General features: G+C 47.2%; 1 protein-coding gene across 1 annotated transcript in view; it reads left to right on the top strand.

The window, feature by feature from the left end:
* The window catches only part of ITIH5 (inter-alpha-trypsin inhibitor heavy chain 5), a 264,445-nt gene that overhangs the window by 166,255 nt on the left and 78,591 nt on the right, over window positions 1-19,599 (top strand). The window contains exon 8 of the mRNA XM_086918959.1: window positions 11,485-11,656. Coding sequence (XP_086775085.1) covers window positions 11,485-11,656 — 172 coding nt within the window. The remainder of the gene's footprint in view (window positions 1-11,484; window positions 11,657-19,599) is intronic.

The following is a 19,599-nucleotide window of genomic DNA, read 5'->3' as shown; positions in this document are numbered from 1 at the left end:
TCCTGTGTGTGACTGCAACTGTTTTCTACAGGCTTGTGGCAACACTGACCCTTCTCATCTGAATCATGTTCAGGTGTTAGAGCACTGTGGCAACAGGAAGCGTCACTCCCATAATGCATGTTAGCTACTTTAAATTAAATACGATTTAATCACATTGATTGAGGACTTTTTTCTTTACTGTCGCTCAGGGAAAGCTGTACTACGTGCCTTCCTCTAGTTTGCATCCCCTCTGGATATCTCTAAAGTACCGTGTATCATTGGGAATCAGCCCAGCTTCCGGATTATCTGAAGTGCTACCCTTGATTCATGCCTCTGTGTTTTCCAGCGCTCCACGTTCATGCATTTAAGTGGTCTGCATTCCTTGACTGATTACATGAACGAAAACGTTAGGCTAAAAAAGGAACAGGAAGTTGCTTCCAGAATATATTGAGGCTTCTCATTTTCCAAGTACCTTTCCAGTCCTTGGTGATTAATCTGCCGAAGATAAGTAAGATTCCCTCCAAAAACTGTGAGTTTACATGAAAGGAAGGAGCAATGCTATTTTTAAGATAGTATATTAACCCTATTCTGTCATCCTCGGGGATGCTGATGTAAACAGGTTTCTGTGTGGGGCCTGCAGTCTCTTCTAAAGTATTCCACTGCGAGGCTGGAAGCCTTGCTCTGTTCCCATGCTCTGAAAGATTCTGAAAAGATTTATGTTTCGAGGCACTGGAGAAGACAGGGGCCGAAAGAACCCTGCGAATGAAAAAACGGTAGCTCCGAACTGTGTGTTTGCTTATCATCTCAAACAGAAACGATGTAGTGGGATTATAAAACAAGCACTTTCAAAGCCAATTGGTCTCGCCTATGCAAGATCTACTGGCTTTGCCAATGTGTTTTAGCAATGTTGTACACCAGTGTGACTGCTGTTCAGCATGGCTAAAAGTTACAAAGGAGAGTGTCATGACATATTGGTGAGTGGAGTGGCGTGCACTATCGTAGAGTGGGGTGGTACAGAGTGGTGAGTCGCAGAGTGGCATGGTGTAGAGTGGCGTGGCCTGGAGTGTCATGGAGGGAGTAGAGTGTTATAGAGCTGAAGTGCGTAGAATGGAGTAGAGTGTCATAGAGTGGAGTGGCATAAAGCAGAACGTAGTCGCCCAGAGTGGAGTAAAGTAATGTGGAGTTGCATAGAGGTTGTTGCTTAGAGTAAAGTAGAGTGGCGTTCAGCAGAGTAGATTGTCGTAGAGTGGAGAGGCATACAGTGGAGTATTGTGGTAGAGTGGAAAGGCATATAGGTGAGTGGTGTGATGACCAGTGGAGTAGCATAGAGTGAAGTAGGGTATCGTAGAGTGGAGAGGCATAGAGAGGCATAAAGGGGAGATGTGGATTGGACTAGAGTGGAGTAGTGTGTTGTAGAACAGCGTGAAGTAAAGTGGCATGGCGTGGCATAGAGGGAGTTGCATAGAACGTCGCAGAGTGGAATAGAGTGTCATAGAGTGGAGCAAAGATTAATGGAGTAGAATTTCATAGACTGGAGTATCATGGAGTGTAAGATGGCAGAATGGAGTGTTGTAGAGTGGCCCAGAGTGAAGTGGCATAGAGTACAGTGGTGCAGAGTAGATTGGCATAAAGTGCAGTGATATAGAGTGCATTGGCATAGAGTGCACTGCCGTAGAGTGTACTGGTTTAGAGAAGAGTGCAATGGCATAGAATAGAGTGGTGAAGAGTGGAGTGGCGCAGAGTGCAGGTTGAAGTGGCGCAGAGTGCAGTGGTCCAGAGTGGAGTGGTACAGGGTAGAGGAGACTGACATAAAGTGGATTGGTGTAGAGTGTGGTGGCATGTAGAACAGTGGCGTAGAGTGGAGGGATGTACAATAAAGGTTAGACTTGCAAAGAACTGACTGCAGAAAAGTGGAGTCTGTCAGGCCTTATCGGGAACACAATTTTCCTTTTCTTACAAGGCTTTCTCAAAATGACATTAGCAGATCCAACACATACCGTGAACCTCAACCAGTTAGTTCTGATCAACAATGGAATTTCACTATTGTGGTCTATTTCCTCTGAAGACAAGAGGTGGCCAGTTCTGCTGGGCAGTCAAAAAGTCCTCAATAGGTTCTGATACTGTGTGACTACTCACAAAGCTTAGACAATATTATATGAACTGGGGTACCCTATTCAACCACTTCTACTAAACAGGCTCCCACCCACCAGCTGAGTATTAAAAGAAAGATTGATTTCCAGTTAGCAGCCTCTTTTTCAAGGTCTGTTGCAAAGACAACATGGTTAGTTTCTTTTACAAATTATTAGGCAGCTATTAAACCCCTGTTGATTATTAGAACAACAGTTCTCCATGCAGTGAGCAAGGCAAATGTTTTCATTTAATTTCATGGACTGTGATAATTCTTGTATACTGGATAACTTTTATCAATGATGATATGATCCCATACCTCTCTCCAAAAGAGTCTGATAAGCCCGAAATTAAATGGCATGTGCTGGAGTACCTTGAAGTTTAAGTATTGTTCTTGAAGGAAACCATCTGAGTCAACAACTCTCTTTCAAGAGGCCAGTGCATGTTGCAAGATCTTTGGGGTTCCAGGTATTGAAACTTTGGAAAACCCTTAGTCAGTTCAGTTCAGTTCATGAGGCTTTATTCGGTACAAAAGAAATGACCATAAAAGCACATATAAACAGTACATAATACATAAATCATTAGTTTTAAAATAGGTTTCTATACAATACAGACCAATACTCTAAAATATCATACTTTTACGTACACTGATGGATTTGATTAAAAACGCAGCAGTATAAAAACAGATATCAGCAGATTTCATGTTAAAAATAAGACTCATTGCCTCGTCCACTGTACGTACCCCATATTTAACAAATAAAGGCTTAAGGTGCAAAATTCGATAGTTCAGGTACAGTTTACATATAAGTAAAAATTGCAGGGTGCTCTGTATTGATATACCATCACACTGGCACGGTCCTTTAGGATGTTGCTTTATGTTAGGCAAAGACACCAACTCATGTACTATTCCGAACCTAAGTCTGGTTAGGACGAACTTGTGCGATTGCCTTGTTACCAGTGCAAGGTACGGTGGAAAGCCTTCAGTGAGGGAATATCTACTGAAAAATAAAACAGTCGGCATAGACCGACATGCAAGAGCCCTCTTCTTTGCCATATTATCCAAAAAGATTGCTTTCAGTTCTGCTTTAGATATAGTCAGCGCAGCCTTAGGGTCGGCCAGGACGTCAAGATTAAAAATTTGTGAATAACAGTCAGAGACATATTTTATCCATGGAATTTTTCTATACATGTCCAGTGAAAAGCAATCTTCGATTATAGATCTGTTTAAGGTCTTTTCCTCCTGGAGCCATATAGAGCGCCATAACATTAATGGTCTTAAGGCTAAAAGATCATTCAAGTAATTAATATCTAATTCCAGATGGATCAAAACAGTGGCGGCAGATGAGGGCAAACATAAAAGTTTTTTTAAGAAAGAGTTTTCCTCAAGCTGCAATTTATGGTCACAACTATGACCCCAGATAGCCGCCCCATATAATGCAATAGTGGCGCATCTCGCTTGATAAATTTGCAACATGTCTCTTGTTCGTCTATCCCCAATTTTAGCTGCAAATTTAAAGATGCCATGGGCACTTTTGCCATTTTATTACTAACATTGTTAAATTCGTTGGACCACTTTCTATCATGGGAAAAAGTGATTCCAAGATAACAGAAAGAATAAACTGATTGCACCTTGTTACCGTCAATGAAAAAGGCAGTGGGTTTCTTATTTTTTGCCCCACAGTCTTCAGTTCCAGTCTGAATCTAGCTAAGTTCAATTCGAGAAACTACTAAAACACCTGTTAATCAGTTTACACCAAAGGCACTAGTATTTTCACAAACGGGAGTGAATGAAGAATGCTGGATTCATGACCAATCTACGTATTTGGAAAGGAACTTATCGCTTGTAACTCCCCGTTATCAATTATTGTGTTTATTTTGCTCTCAGCTACTCTGAAGATACGTAGAATTGTATGGTGCTACATAAAATTCAAGATAAATCCATAAATAGGAGACAAGAACTCTAAACTAATGGTAGTTAACTCAACATGAGTATGATCAACACGTGACACATCAGGTAAAAACAGAGAACGAGAATTGATCATAATATTCAAGTTCAGGATATACATTCAGAGACTAATGGGAGAGAAATCATTTATCTAACTGAGATTAACGAACCATAGTACTAATTTATTCATTTTATGGTTTTGTTGAGCATTGCCCGGTAAGGGCTCAGAAACAAACATAGGCTACAGGAAAAGGTAGACAATCTTCAGATAAGGTAGAATTGCTTACAAAATAGAACATTGCACAATGCATCTATGCATGGGGGGATGTCATTAAGTGGGTGCCAGCTGTAGCAGCTGCTGCCCCTGGCCTGCCTCTTGTGACCACTGGCACTGCCCTTGCAAACCTCTGCCTAAGATGTGTCAAAAATCGTAAGTTCTAAGAAACACTGAGCACTGTTTACTCTCTGCACCTCTTGCTGGGACATTATTCAGTGCTATAAAATATTTCTTTTTTACATTGTATTATTTCCCTTTAATATTTATATCCAATAGTTTAATGCACATTATTTGGAATACATCATATAATAAAAAACATTGTAATAAACATTCACATTTTCACCTTATTTCTGTTTCCTCACTTTGAATACACAATGAAGTAGGAGTTTGAATAAAACCTTCACCTGTGTGATAGTGCCTGAGAAGAAATCACATTATACAGAGTATTTCAAGGCAATCATATATTTCATATTCAGTACATGATCCTTATGAATTAACAGAGGTGGACTTTACCACTATTTTTTAATTTCTTTTTTTGTGAGCCTCCTTGTGGTTTATTACTCATTTTGTCCTTGGGGTGTACACTAAGCCTCAGCGATGCCCGTTATCATGATATTAGGGTCAAGATAACGATTCCTGGGAATCAGGCTCATAGGTCATATTTTGTCACTTCTTCTGATGTCATTGACGTCAAATGTTGTGTGATGACATGGCTGCTACCTCTGGTATTTTGTTGACTCGATGACCAAGGTACAAGGGCCACTTCCTGAGTTATAGTATTCAAGAAGACGAATGTTTTTAAACAATGTATATTTTTGGTCTGGCAGCAGGAAAATGTCAAACTTTCGTGGCATTCATCAGAAGTGAGTACTGTGTGGGCTTTTTCCGTCTAACCCAAAACTTAAACGAGGAAGACGAGCAGGCGGCAAATCCTAAAGAAAAGGTATATTTGGTGTATTCAACATTTTATCCACCCACAGAGACTTTAACATGAAAATCAGAATTCGATAGATTGTCAGATGATCATGGAGGCTCCTGTTTAGTTGGTATGTGGTGCTGCAAAATGATAAAGTCAGGGAGTACCGAGGAACCTTCTGGAACTGGGGCTGCTTTGTTCTATCAAACTCTCCATGTATGTGGACTGAGGTGATGGGAGTGTGGGTGAACCAAACCCACAAATACATTTATATCAGTACTCCAACACCCGATTTATCAATACCCATGACAAAATGTGTTTTAGCGCTGGCAGGACTTCTTGAAAAACGAAGTAACCCCAAACGTGTATCTCACTGGGTTAACTTGGCTTGGCGCAGAGAAAGTCCAACAAAGGAACATTGTCCCTGCTGTACCAGTGAATTATTTCTTCCACATATGAAGTCATAATTTCCTCTGTTTCCCGTTCCAGCCTTCCGATCAGAACATCATAAATGCCAGGCTTTCTGTCCATAACTGTGCGCAACCAGCTGGCAAGGCATGATGACGTAAGCACTGGGGGTTCATCTGCCCTGAGGCACAAAGCACCAGCACTTTACGGCTTGCTTGCCAATGTTGATGGCTTCACTCTTTGTGATGCGCTCATCTGTTGTAGCAACACATAGCTGAGTAGTGAAGTAAGTTGGGTTGCTGCTTTCAGTAGGCATCAGAACCTAGAGAGCCAGGCAGCCAACTAACGAGTTGTGAAATTAACTCATGCAATGTTTAAAGCAACTAGGGAAAATAGCGATCATATTGTAATAAAGAAACATCACAGTTTATTCATTTTCAGCACATTTTGGTATAGGCTGGCTCTGCTTGACAAGCAAGAACCCTGGTGAGCGCATTAGTCCTGAGGAGTTTGAGGAGGGTAGTGTGTGGTCACTAAGAGCACTGGTTAAAGGCATTCTGCAAATCTTTTGGCTCCCAGCAGCAAGAGCCTACAAGAGACAGCATAGCAGTTGTTTTCGCTATGATCAAGACGGTGGACAGAAGTCCAGAGACAATTTGCAGCACTAAAGGGGACTTCGCTCTCTGGTATGAGTCAGTCAGTGCTGTAAGAAGAGGGTGTGGTGTTTGGGGGAATAGCAAGCAGGTGAAGCTACTCCTAGGATACCCCATCAATGTCCTGGATTCCAGACCTGGGTGTTGGAGTGGAGGCACTGGCTTCGTAGAATTTATGTCACAATAGATGGTAGTAAGCTGATGTTGATCAGGTCTAAAGATGATGAAAAAAACACTAACCTAGACTACCTGGTTACTTTAGGTTATGTTAATTTTAGTGGTGCACTGAATGCTTAGTAAAGCAAGACAGGTTGGAAGTTTAAATTGTCTACATATAGGCTGTTTTGGGAGTACAGAGTGAGAATAGCAACCTGTTGTTAGAGGTTGTATGCAGTGATTACCCTGTGGTTTGAAAAGTTGGGCAAGGACAAAGAGTTAGCTGAGTGGAATAATAAACTGAGGTAATGTGTCATGAGAAGTTGTATGGAGAAGAAACCTATGGTATGCTGATTTGAGGAAGAGTAATACCCTGTCTTGAGAAGTTGCATAGAGAGTACCTCATGGGTGCAATCTGGAAGAAGAAAAGTACCATGTTGTGAGAGGTTGCAAGGGAAAGTACCCAGTGGAGTGAACATGTGGGTAAGTATTGTATCCCATGGTGTTGTGGATAATAGCCATATGTTTGGCTAAGGTGTTGTAGGTGATAGCCACAGGTTTAACCCGAATCATCATTCTTTAGAAATGAGAAGATTTGACAGGTGCATTGTATAGGAGATGGAATGTGTTTGTGATTGTTTGTGCAGCATGTTATTCAGTTTGCATGTAATATAGTTGGTCATATTTGTGTTTGTATAGTAGTGTTTGATGTAGTACTAGTGTGTTACAGGTTAGTAGTTATTTACCTTCTGAAGTGGTCTAGAGTCATTTGTTGTATTGTTTCACTGCTGTCATCCTTGTTTATTGTGTCAACAATTTTTCAGTATGCATCTACTGGAGATTGCCATCTATCTATTCAGCTATGGGGAAGAAGTTGTGCTTGGGATCCATGGAAGCTTGATTCTCATAGACATCCTTCATACTGAAATATTAACTGATCACTAAGATAGCAAAGTATAGAAGGCAGAGAATTATTTTGTGTTAGATTTGATCCGAAATATTAATCTATTAAAATTAATATTTTATGAAAGACAGGCATAATTGAGGTTGCTTGCTTCTTTCCACTTACTTGGCATTCCATCTATTTGTTCATATTCATAAATGTCTTTATTATATAAACTGTGCGCAAACACACCAAATTACTCCGTGTTCAGTAACTTGTTTATCCCATTTTGAAGTAAGTGTAATGGCTCTGGTAACACTCATGTAGGAAAGTGGGTTTCTGTTGCAGTAACCCCCCACTTTTATCCAGGTGTCTGATGCACTTTGACTGAGTGTGCCCTGGGTCCCTGTCAATCAGGTTCGCAGGGTCTGTGTTCTTTTCACAAAACTGTACATTTGCTTTCACAATTGGCACTCCTCAGGCCCACATATAAGTCCCCTGTAAAAGGTACCAGTGGTACCAAGGGCCTTGTGACTAGATATGGTCTGCAAGGGCTGCAGCATGTATTGTGCCACCCTCAGAGAGCCCTCACGAAACACATACACACTGCCATTGCAGACTGTGTTTTTTGGTGCGGCATGGTACACATCCCTATGTGCAATGCCCACCAACCACTGCCTATGGCATAGGAAAGTCATCCTTCTAGCAGGGCTCACAGCCCTAAGGCAGTGTGCACTATACCACATAGCAACATGCGCAATATTCCCCCACAGTGTCTGTGCCATTCACAGACATTATAAGTGCAGTGGAGCCATACTGAGTACATGAACTGGGAGTTTGTCATCACGAACTCCACAGGTATATGATGGCTTCACTAAAGGCTAAGGAGTTTGGTATCAAACTCCTCAGCATAATAACCCACACTGATGCCAGCGTTGTATTTATTACAAAATGCACTTAGTAGCATCCTAGAGATGCCCCCTGAAAAATGACATGTCCAGCTGACTGGTCTGCACCAGCCTACCATACACAGGCATGTGTTTCTGACCCCCTGAAAAACCAGCCTGGCAATTCCGATCAGCTGGGGTGAGCTGCTACTGAGAAGGCAAAACCAACCCCCATGGTCAAAAATAGACCCCACCCTTCTGGCCCACCGGGAAAACACCTGCTACAACCAGTCCAGCCCTGCCACTGAGGTGGGAGCCCTTGTGCTATTGTGGGTCCGGGACAAAGGCTGCTTGGGGTGGAGATGTTTCACACCTATCCCCAAGCAGAAACAGCATTCAGGGAGGTGATCATCAACAGGCTCCTGCCCTTTGATTTAATTAACAGGGCCTCTCCAGCTAGTGGAGATACCTGCCCCCTTGACTGAGCCCCACTTTTGGCAGCAAGGTCAGCGGGTAAAGTAGTAGTCAGTAGAGATCTGCCAGGACCACCTCTAAAGTGCCCTCAAGCAAGGTGACCCCTCCTTAGAAAATCCTCCATCTTGAATGGAAGGATTTGACCCAATCAGGTTAGGGGGATGTCCCTTCCTCAAAGGGAGGGGACATTCAACGGGTGTAGACACCCTAAAGGCAAGTAGCCCATTGGCTACCATATGCCAGTCACTGTAATGACCCTAAACTCAGTATTCAGGGGCACCTCTGAACCTTGATCCTCAGATTCCTGTGACCGAAAAAGAAAAGGATGAAGAAGACACTGTGCAGCCGAGCCAGGAAGACGACTACTGATTTGGCCCGACTTACGGCCTGTCTCATGCTCATAGACCCTGCGAAGAAGACGCCACCTGTCCCATGGCCAGCTATTTCCAAGAACCCCAGGAAGACTGTCACTCTTTAGCCAAGACCAGATCCCCTGAGCCTGAGGACAGCAGCCCTGTCCAAAAGAAACTACACCAAGAATTCTGGATCCAGGCGGATCCGCGACCGCTACCCACTCTGCACCTGATGCCCCCAGCCCAAGATTTTCTGGCTCACCTCTGCTGTGAAGTCTCCCCGGCATTCCTAACCTCATCTCCATCAGTGGATGACCTCTCCTGGACCCCACGAAGTCGCCTGTAGCCTCTTCACGAAGGGTCCCTCTGACCACGACCAGCTCCAACCAAGAAAACCAGACACCAAAAGGTACCCCAGGCTCCTCAGCCCTCTGGCATTAGGGAACCCAACCGATGGTGCCTCTACCCCCCCCAACCCTCTAACTTACCTACCCAGCTGGTGGTCACCTTCAGTTAGTCTCCTGGTCCGAGCCTGCAGCCTCTTTGTGCGGCTGAGATTCCCCATTGAAACGCATGGGACCCTCGATGCTGATTATGCACCCTGCCCCTGTACCACTGGTAGTGTAATTTTGGTGCTGATTGTGGCTCCCCCTGTGCTGATCTTGAACCCTGAGGCATGTGCTCAGAAACCACGGGTACTTACTTGCAAACTGTACCTCTTTGAGGTGCCCTCTGTCTCCATTGATTTACACATTGAGCCTAGTGACCGCTGCACCCGGCCACCCCAGTGCAGCTAGTGGAGCAGTACCTACCTGAAACTGAACCTTACCCGTGTTGGTCAAACCCCGAAGACTGGTATTGTCAAGTACTTACCTGCTAATGCGTAACACTGTTTTCCTCCCATAGGATTGCATTGAATTCTATCTATTGCATACAGCTGTCTATCTTTTACATCGCTGAGTGCTACTGTTTCTGACAGATAAATGCAAAAGTATTTCAAAGATTTTAAAGCATTTCTTCTGTCTTGCAAGATGATTCTTACTGCAATTTTAAAAGTATTAATACTTTAACAACTGTTACCTGCAACTGAGCATTTCTTGGTTCTAGAAATAAAATAACCAGATAATAACTTTTTATACAAAACAATTGGTCTGGATTCAGTCTTTGAGCATGTGCAATCATTTCTTACCTGAGTGTGTACAATAAATGCTTAACACAGCGCTCTGAGAAGCCTAAATGATCGGCCACACTACCACAATAGAGCTTTTAGTATTATCTACTCGAGCCTCTGTAAGCCTCTTGGGATCCACTGGAATCTGTGCACACTGTACCTTACTCCGAAAGTGGTATATACAGAGCCAGATGCCTACACTCATATAATATGTAAGTAATTACCAACTACCTACTATTGTCTCTGCTTCCTCACTGAATAAGCACTGGACTCTAAAACCCTAGGACCCCGATTTCCAAACAATTTGCAACAGGGTTGTGTAATTTTTTTTAAAATAACCCTGACACAATATGTTATGGTTGGATTTACAATCCAACACAAATCTCGATTTGCGACGAATTGTAACCCAAAGTAACACAAAGCTACACAATGCACTGCCTTGCATTATTTTGCAGCAAGGGTGCGATCCATGGGTGGTGCATGGGCATTCACTTGCAAATACCCATGGCTTTTGATGCAAATCCTTACCTGCAAAGAATTGAAGACAGTGCCAACATCTAACACTACCTTGAGACAAGCGCAATGGAAAATGTTTTTGTTTCTCCTAATTTTTTTCCTACTTTGTGTGTGTGCTATATTGTATAATACACATACAAAGTGGGACATGCTATAAAGCATAGCTTTTGTACTGGAAGGGATCCCTTCTGATGCAGACACCTTTGCACTATTGTACAAAGTTGTCTGCATTGGCGGATGGCAGTCAAAAGAGCTTCAGCACAGGAAGAAGGCAGAACAGCCACAAACCTTATCAGATATGGTGCGGTCCTGCTCTCTCCCTTTCACTCAACACAGTGCAGCAACTTTACGTGCTCCACTGCCTTGTGTTAGTTCTTTGAAAATCTGGGCTTAGACTCCTTACTCTTCTTCACTGACATACAAGCCTTCTGTGCTGGCGCCAAAATGAAACGACCGCTGCCATTGGTGCGAATGAATTGAAATCAATCAGACCTGTTTAAATCCTTCACGCCTGAAGACGAGAAAACAATGTGCACTGGAGAGATGGTTTAGATGTGAGGGATGGTCACTAAGTGAAACATCTTTTTACTGTGTTGCTGCCTGCAGCCTCATGATCACTGAGATACTGCGTGTGCAATCGATTTTAAGTCTAATTCTCCACGTTTTTATGCTGTAACAATATGAATAATTGTAATACATTGAACAACCCTGAGTCATATAAATGTGCTCATTTTTCCAGACAAAAGATGCCCTCTTCACCATCCTGCAAGACTTGCGGTCTGATGATCACTTCAACATAATTGGATTTTCCAATCGAATTAGAGTTTGGCAGCACAATCGTCTGGTGCAAGTTACTCCTAACAACATAAGGGATGCAAAGAAGTTTATCTATACCCTGTCACCTAATGGAGGTAATAATCTCAACGACAACTCGATATTTTGAAACTGTGCAAAAATCTGACATGGTCTAATGGTGACATTTTTTTATAACATATGGTTAGTCTATGTTGAATCAAAATCAGTGCACTAAATGCAATGAACTTTCTTTTCGGTTATATTGAAAATAGGTACAAGAGTTTAATAAGACAATGCATTTGATATTGGTTGTAATTAGACTATGCAGTCCTTACTATCAAGCTGAGGGTCATCGCCTGCTCCTGTACTTGAAGCCACCTCTCCTTCTTCCAAGAAGAACATGTGATAATTTCCCCAGCTATGCTTGATTTTCCCTCACCTAATATCTGATCTCTCTGATCTATCTATCTGCTGCCAATCTTACCCTCTCACTACCGTGCCACAAGACCTGAGGTCTTCCCTACCTCTTCCACTGGTACGCGTCTGATCTGCATCCTTTCTTCCTACTGAATTACCCAGATCAACCTGTCCTCTTCCTCTCCTCAATTTCTGGCCATTCTTTGCTCCTGCCAATAGCTGAAGGTATGCTCGATATGTAAAAGTGCGTGAATTTCCCTGTGTAGTGTACTTTGCCTTTGCTTTGTGGATTTGAATTCAGTACGTGTGGTTTGAACAGAAATATAAATGCTGAAGTTTGAAGTCCTTCATTACCTATGAAATGTATTACACTTCCTAATAGTCTTACATCAAGTTATACAGGCTACACGTTTATCATTTCACCAAAATAGAAGAGTAGCAGAAGTGATGCCACGTTCCCATTCACATACGATATACCTCAAAAGAAATTGCATCACATGACTTTTGACCCCAAGGTCACACACAAAAAAGGCATCAAACAGCCTTTGACTATGAAGAGATCACCGAGAGTGGATACACATTTCGTAGGACAAAAAAGAGTAAACAATAAACCTTTACAGAAACAGATAAAAGGCAGCCAAGAGGGTCACTTAAGGAGCATGGTAGTGACAGTCACAACCCCGGACCACTCCCTAAATGATGCTGTTGCCATCAATTTCCATGCTGGTGGATGCCTGACGGACAATCCCTCGCTGTTTCTTATAGGAGGTGATTGGTGCTCCTATTAGTGTTTTACACTCTAAAGATGATACAGCACTTGGGGGGCGTGGCCAAGGACCGAACATGGCGGACGTGATCTAAAGAGGCTCCGTCCATAATCACCTAAACTAGCGGAATATCCTGTACCCCCCTACCCTCCCCCGATTGCCAAGATACACCCCCCGGTCCCGGGAGGCGGTGCGGACCCCCGACGCCGATCAGCGGCTGTGGAGGACTGCGGACAGCTGCCTACCGGCGGTGATTCGGGAGCGGCCTGGCCCTCGAGGTGAAGCGGCGGTCTGGAGTGTGGGGGTGACCGGAGCCGGCTAGGGCTGCTGCGGGTGCAACCTGGGACGCAGAGGGGCGGTGAGCCGGAACACGCCGGCGGAAGACTCAGGTGAGGGACACTTGACAGCAACCTGCCGATCACCCTGGGAGACCGAAGCTGGTGAGGGCGCTGCCTGCGGGGACTGCCGCTCCGCCCTGTCTGCCGGGTGAGAGAGCGGCGCTGACCGCGTTGGTTCACGGCCTGAGCGCGTCTATCCCCACCACGCACAACGGACCCCCTGGAAACGCTACCAGGACTGACCTGCTCCGAGTGCCGCTGCCCGGAGGGACTGCGCAGGTCATTGTCGATAGCGGGCCGGACAGAGGGCCCCCCCCCCCCCCTCCCCCCCCCCTCCGCCCCCGGCACCACGAGGACACTGTCAGCTGATTTGGGCCGCCGGCCGGAAGGTACAGGGTACAGGGTACGGGGCGGCAGCGGGATATTAGGCACCCCGCCTCAGACACCATTTAGCCTCGAGTGACCCCCTACCTCCCCCCTTTCCTGGAGCAATAAGGGTAAGAGGTGCCAGCTCCTGGGAGAGCTGTTTGGCCGCCATTCCTGAACCCCCTAGACTGAGACTGCCGGGCCCGGGGGGGGGGGAGCTGGTGAGGCCTCCTGCACACGCCGGACGTGGAGGAGCGACGACGGGTGACCCCTCCCTGGCGACTGTACGTGGGGGACACCGGCATATCACTCGGCGGGGGAACCCCTCGCCACTGGCCCCAGACCAATAGCACTGGGGACACATCCAGCGCGCAATATGGGCAGGAACAGGACCAAGGCGCAGGACCACGGAGCTGGAGCTGATCTTCAGTCCACAGGCTCGGAGGACCCGCTGGCGTCCTCGAACGCGGAGATGATTCCCCCGACGGGCAAATCCTCACAGGATGCGAAACTGGACCTTATACTAATGGAGATCAAGGCGTCCAGGGAGGCGCTCGAATCCCGAATGGACAGCATGGCGACGAGCCTCTCACTGCTCAAGGCGGACCACACAAAGCTGGCGGAGAAAGTCAAAGAGCACAAAATAGCGCTAGACGACCTCATACCACAACAAACTTCCCATTCTACGAAACTAGAGCAAATGGACAAGCAGATCCAATCGATCTGGGACAAGCTGGATGATGCGGAAGGGCGGGCCCGCCGCAATAACGTGCGCATACTGGGTATTCCAGAGAAAAGCGAAGGGAAAGACCCTACCCAATTCGTGGAGGACTGGCTAAAAAAGATAGTGGATCCCCAAGACCTCACGCCACTATATAGCGTGGAGAGAGCGCACCGGATGCCGGCAAGGCCACCTAAACTGGGAGCGTCACCGCGCCCCTTAATTGCCCGCCTGCTACACTACAAGGACCGTGACTCGGTCCTGAGGGCCGCAAGGGAGAAAGCCCCATTGCGCTTTGAGGACAAGACTATCTCTGTGTATCCAGATTTCACCCCGGCGGTGTAGAGGGCCCGCTCGACGTTCCTGGGAGTTAAGCGAATGCTGCGGGACAGAGATCTGAAGTACGCTCTGCTGTTTCCGGCACGACTCAAGGTGCTTTATAACAATAGATCCTACTTTTTTGAATCACCGGAGGAGGCGGCGGAATGGATCGAGGTAACACTGACACCCCCGAACTCGCAGGATGCCTTTGGGGTGGACCACGGCGGGGGATCATCGCACCAAGGAGGCCGACACCAGCGGGGAGCGACCAAGGAACACATGCACCGGCACGCGGACTCTGGGGGACCGTCATCGGCCAAGACCGAGGGGCCGGTCCATCTGACATCAGCCGCCTTGGCTGAACACGACGCCCGGGACCCTGCCGCCTCGGCCAGCCGCTCTACCACCCACACGGAGGTGTCAGGGTCCGCCGATAGCCTGCAGCTGTTTCCCAAGATCACGGCACAAGAAGCACATGACCTGTGACTGGGACTAGGCGACAAGTCGGATGGTAATGTATGAACTATCTGTGAGGCGATCGGGGGGAGGGGGGGCCTTCTTTGCTCTTGGTGCGATGGAGTGCTACCAACTGACTCTGGACTGGTGTAAGAGGCCCCAGACCCCCACCGTATAGACATGTTTAACCGTAAGACAAGCCCACGTTGGGCTCTACTGTTTGGATCCCGGAAGGTTTTGTCCGGGGACCTGGGAGTTACGGGGTTGTTTCTTGTACGGGCACGAGACTCAGGGTTGTTTAATTATACCCGCTCCATGGTGCGGAATCCATCGACTACACCTGCTGCCACTAGGGATGGGGACCCTTAATGACTATAAATTGTGCACTTGGAATGTTCGTGGCATGGGGTCAGTCCACAAAAGGCATAGAATCTTAGCTCAACTGAATCGCAGGAAGGTCAATATTGCCTGCCTCCAGGAAACCCACTTAACAACCTCAGAAAGTGGGAAATTGCTTAAGAAGTGGAAGGGTCAATTGTTCGCCACCTCTTACTCAGCATTTTCGAGAGGGGCAGCTGTATGGCTGAGGAACTCGGTCCCCTTCAAACTGGTGGAGCTGAGGGCGGATACGAATGGCAGATATGTATTTGTCCGGGGGTTGTTGGATGGTTGCCCTGTTGTGCTGGGGAGTGTTTATGCGCCGAACTCGAACCAATCAGCGTTCCTGGTGACGCTCAGCGGAGTGCTGGCTGATTGGGCCGATTTTCCCTGGTTACTGGGAGGGGATTTTAATGCAGTGCTAGATGTCTCAATGGATAGATCGCACCCACCATTACAGGCCACAGAAAGTAGGAAACAGGCTGAGGCGCTAGCGCAGTGGGCAGAGTGTTGGCAATTAACAGATGCATGGCGTGGCAGGCACTTATTGGACAGGGAATATACATTCTATTCACCACCGCATAAGTTACACACCAGAATAGATCATGTGTTCTGCACCACGCCACTCCTGGGGTCGATTCTAACGGCGGAACACATGGGGAAAACTTTCTCAGACCACAGTCCGGTGGAAGTCACTTTTCAGTGGGGTAGGATCCCAACTCCCATACCAACTTGGCGCCTTAACCCGGACCTATTAGAGGACTCGACTTTCCGCGCATCACTAGAGATGGCCATTGTAACTTACTTTGACATAAACAGGGGGTCAGCGAGCGCCCGCCAGGTGGAGTGGGATGCTTTCAAGGTCACGATTCGGGGGGAAGCGATGAGCACACGGGTGGGCATGAGGCACATTGTGATGGACAAACTCCGGGAGGTAGAGGGAAGACTGGCGCCACTGGAGAGTGAAGCTGCCGGCACGAATGTGCCTTTCACGCCCCTACAAGAAGCACACATTCAACATGCAGAACTGTTAGAGGAGCTGCGTATCCTTGACTACCGAGAGTATACGAGTAGACAACATGCACAGGCAGACAAGGCAGGACCTTTATTAGCCCGGCTGGTAAAAGACGACCCGATACACTTGCCAATAATGGAGGTACTTGACCAGGGGGGGACCATGGCCACAACACAACTGAGCGTGAACGCTGCGTTTCAAGACTACTATGGGACGTTATACGGCCCGCACGACCCTATGGTAGATGGAGCCCTCGGGGACTTCATGAGGGGGTTGGAAATCCCAAAACTGGAGGAGAGACAGAGGAAAGAGTTGGCGAGGCCCATCACAGTGGCAGAAATTAGACAGGCCATCCGCGCCCTTCCACGGAACAAAGCCCCGGGCACGGACGGCCTACCAGTGGAATTCTATGGAGCCTTCATAGATCTTCTGGCACCACGACTACTGGAGGTTTATAGGGAGGCACTTAAGTCCCGGGGTCTTCCACAGACCACGCTACAAGCACTAATAGTATCACTGCTGAAACCGGATAGGGACGGCCAATGCATGGCAAATTACAGACCGTTATCACTACTAAACACGGATTACAAAATATTAAGTAAACTACTAGCGAGCAGACTGACTCAATACATTCCGTCGCTCATACACCCAGACCAGTGTGGCTTTGTTCCGGGCAGAAGCACTGCTATGAACCTGCGGCGCCTCAGCCAAATCATGCTAGGTACACCGGGAGGGCCGGGGACGGAGGGCTGTGTATCACTAGACCTGAAGCAAGCCTTCGACTCCATCAAGTGGGACTACATGTTTGCGGTACTCGAATGTTTTGGGCTACCGATCGAGTACATTAGTTGGGTGAAGCTACTTTACACATATCCAACTGCACGGGTCCGCACAAATAGGTGCATATCGGCGCAGTTGGCAGTGGCCAAGGGTACCAGGCAGGGATGCCCATTATCCCCGCTGCTGTTCATACTAGCGCTAGAGCCTCTGCTATGCAGACTCCGGAAGTCCGCGCAACACAGAGGTGTACGAAGGGGTGAGACGACGCATGTGGTATCAGCGTACGCGGACGATATTATACTCTATTTCGGAGACCTGGGAGGGGACTTAGACCCGGTGCCCGAAATATTTAATACCTTTAGCGCCATGTCGGGCCTTACGATTAGCGAACCCAAGTCATATGGGTTTTTCTTCTCTGCATCCAGGATGGAAACTCATCTTCCCTTTGCGCCTTACTCTTTCCAGGTGGCGGAGCACACTTTCCGCTACCTAGGGTTACAAGTGTATAGAGATCCAAGGGACCTGCTAGAGGGCAACGTGGGAAGGGCGATTGCGAAGCTGAGGGCACAGGTGCGATTTTGGATCACGCTCCCGTTAGCGGTGGCGGGCAGGGTGACTATTACCAAGATGATGGTCCTGCCACGTTTGCTGTACTATTTTACCGGAATACCGCTGAAAATTCCTGCCGCGGTATTCAAAACACTTGACACCCTGTTGACGGAATTGGTCTGGGGCACCGGGAGGCGACGTATCAGCCTAAAGAAATTGCAGCTTCCCACGTCCGCGGGTGGTATGGGGGTCCCGGACCTCCGGGCATATAACTTTGCATGTCAACTGCAATGGCTTGCCTACTGGCTGTCAGGACGCAACTTGCACGAAATCGATATGGCCGACACAGAATGGAATAGAGGGAGGGTCCACGCCCTATTGCTCCCGAAGGCGGGGATCCCGAGATCCACACCCCCCCTTCTCCGCATAGCGATTGAACACTGGAGGCGGGCTGTGAAATACACATCTCCCACGTCAACTTACGCCCCTACGATACCATTACTAGGGTTACCAGCTGGGCTGCGAACACTATCAAACCACTTGCTTACAGATTGGCACGACTTGGGAGTGACCCAGGTGGGGGATTTCTTTAACGATGGCAAGATGATGGCTTTTGAGGACTTTCGCATTACACACCACTCACCTGGGAGGTTATTCTTGCTACACGCAGGTGTGAAGTGTTACATAGCACAGGCATGGGCCCCCGACGGGACGGAGCCACCCACGAACCCGCTAATCACGATGCAGTATCTAATGGGGACTGGCAGCCACCTGACCAGGTGGATATCACATGGCATAAGGGAGGGCAGGGCCATATCACTACAACCATTACGAGATGAGTGGGAACACGACATTGGGCGAACACTCAGGGATACGGAATGGGACAGGATATTGAGATACCCCAAAAAGGTATCGAGGAACCAGAAGTTTAAATTCATACAGCTCATGCTCCTCCATCGGGCATATCTGACACCTCACCGCCTGCACACTATGTTCCCAAACACTCCTGATACATGCCCAAGATGTGGGGGGGAAGATGCCCGACTGGTTCATGTGCTATGGGATTGCCCTAAGCTGGGGTACTACTGGGCCTCAGTGCAGTCTGATTTAGCCAGGCTGGTCCCTTCCAAACCATACAACACATTGGAATATACCCTCCTGGGACTGGGCCCTGTGGAGCGGAGAAAGAGCGTAGGTACACGGTTCACAGACTTAGCCATGATCTTAGCGAAGCGTGCTATCACCATGAGGTGGAAGTCCCCCAAGCCACCAGACCCTGAGATGTGGAGGGCGGAGCTAGTGAGGTGGGGAAAGGCTGAAAGTACGACGTTGCAGCGCGAAGAACGCAGAGGGCTTAGGAAGCTCCCCATTTCCCTAGACTGGAATGCTTTGTTGGGGTCATTGGAGTCGGGGAACGACTCGGATTCAGAACACACCATAGACTTGGGACACCAGGAATGAGGGTCGTTCCACTTCATAGACTGACACATAAGCGGCGGCAACCAACAGGTGGGACTCATCGCGCGAATATAGAGGTGCACGACCGCAGATGGCACTCACACAACAGTGCCCAACCCCACGAGCCCCTAGTGCGCATTCAACAGGGATGTTGTTACAACCGCCATGCACACGTGTAGGAATGTCTGACATCAAGGGCTGGTATAAAAGTGAAGAGGAAGTGCCTGAAGGGGGGGAGGGCAAGGGAGGGGGGAGTGTAGTTGGGGTGTTACAGTAACATATAGTAAAATGGAAATGTGTATATCCTGACAGAGCGGTCATATGGTGCAAATAAGAGACTTAAGTACAGAACTGTTATGCTCTGATTGTTATACCTTCGTTTATCCTGCCAATAAAGAAATTTTCAAAAAAGATGATACAGCACTTGTGGGTACATGGAAGTGAGTCATCGGAAAGACGGGAGACAGAGACATTTGGTAGTTCGATGGGCATC

This window comes from Lissotriton vulgaris, chromosome 1_1 (genome assembly GCF_964263255.1).
Source record: "Lissotriton vulgaris chromosome 1_1, aLisVul1.2, whole genome shotgun sequence".
Lineage (NCBI taxonomy): Eukaryota > Metazoa > Chordata > Amphibia > Caudata > Salamandridae > Lissotriton > Lissotriton vulgaris.
This window is presented reverse-complemented; position numbering and strand designations above follow the sequence as displayed.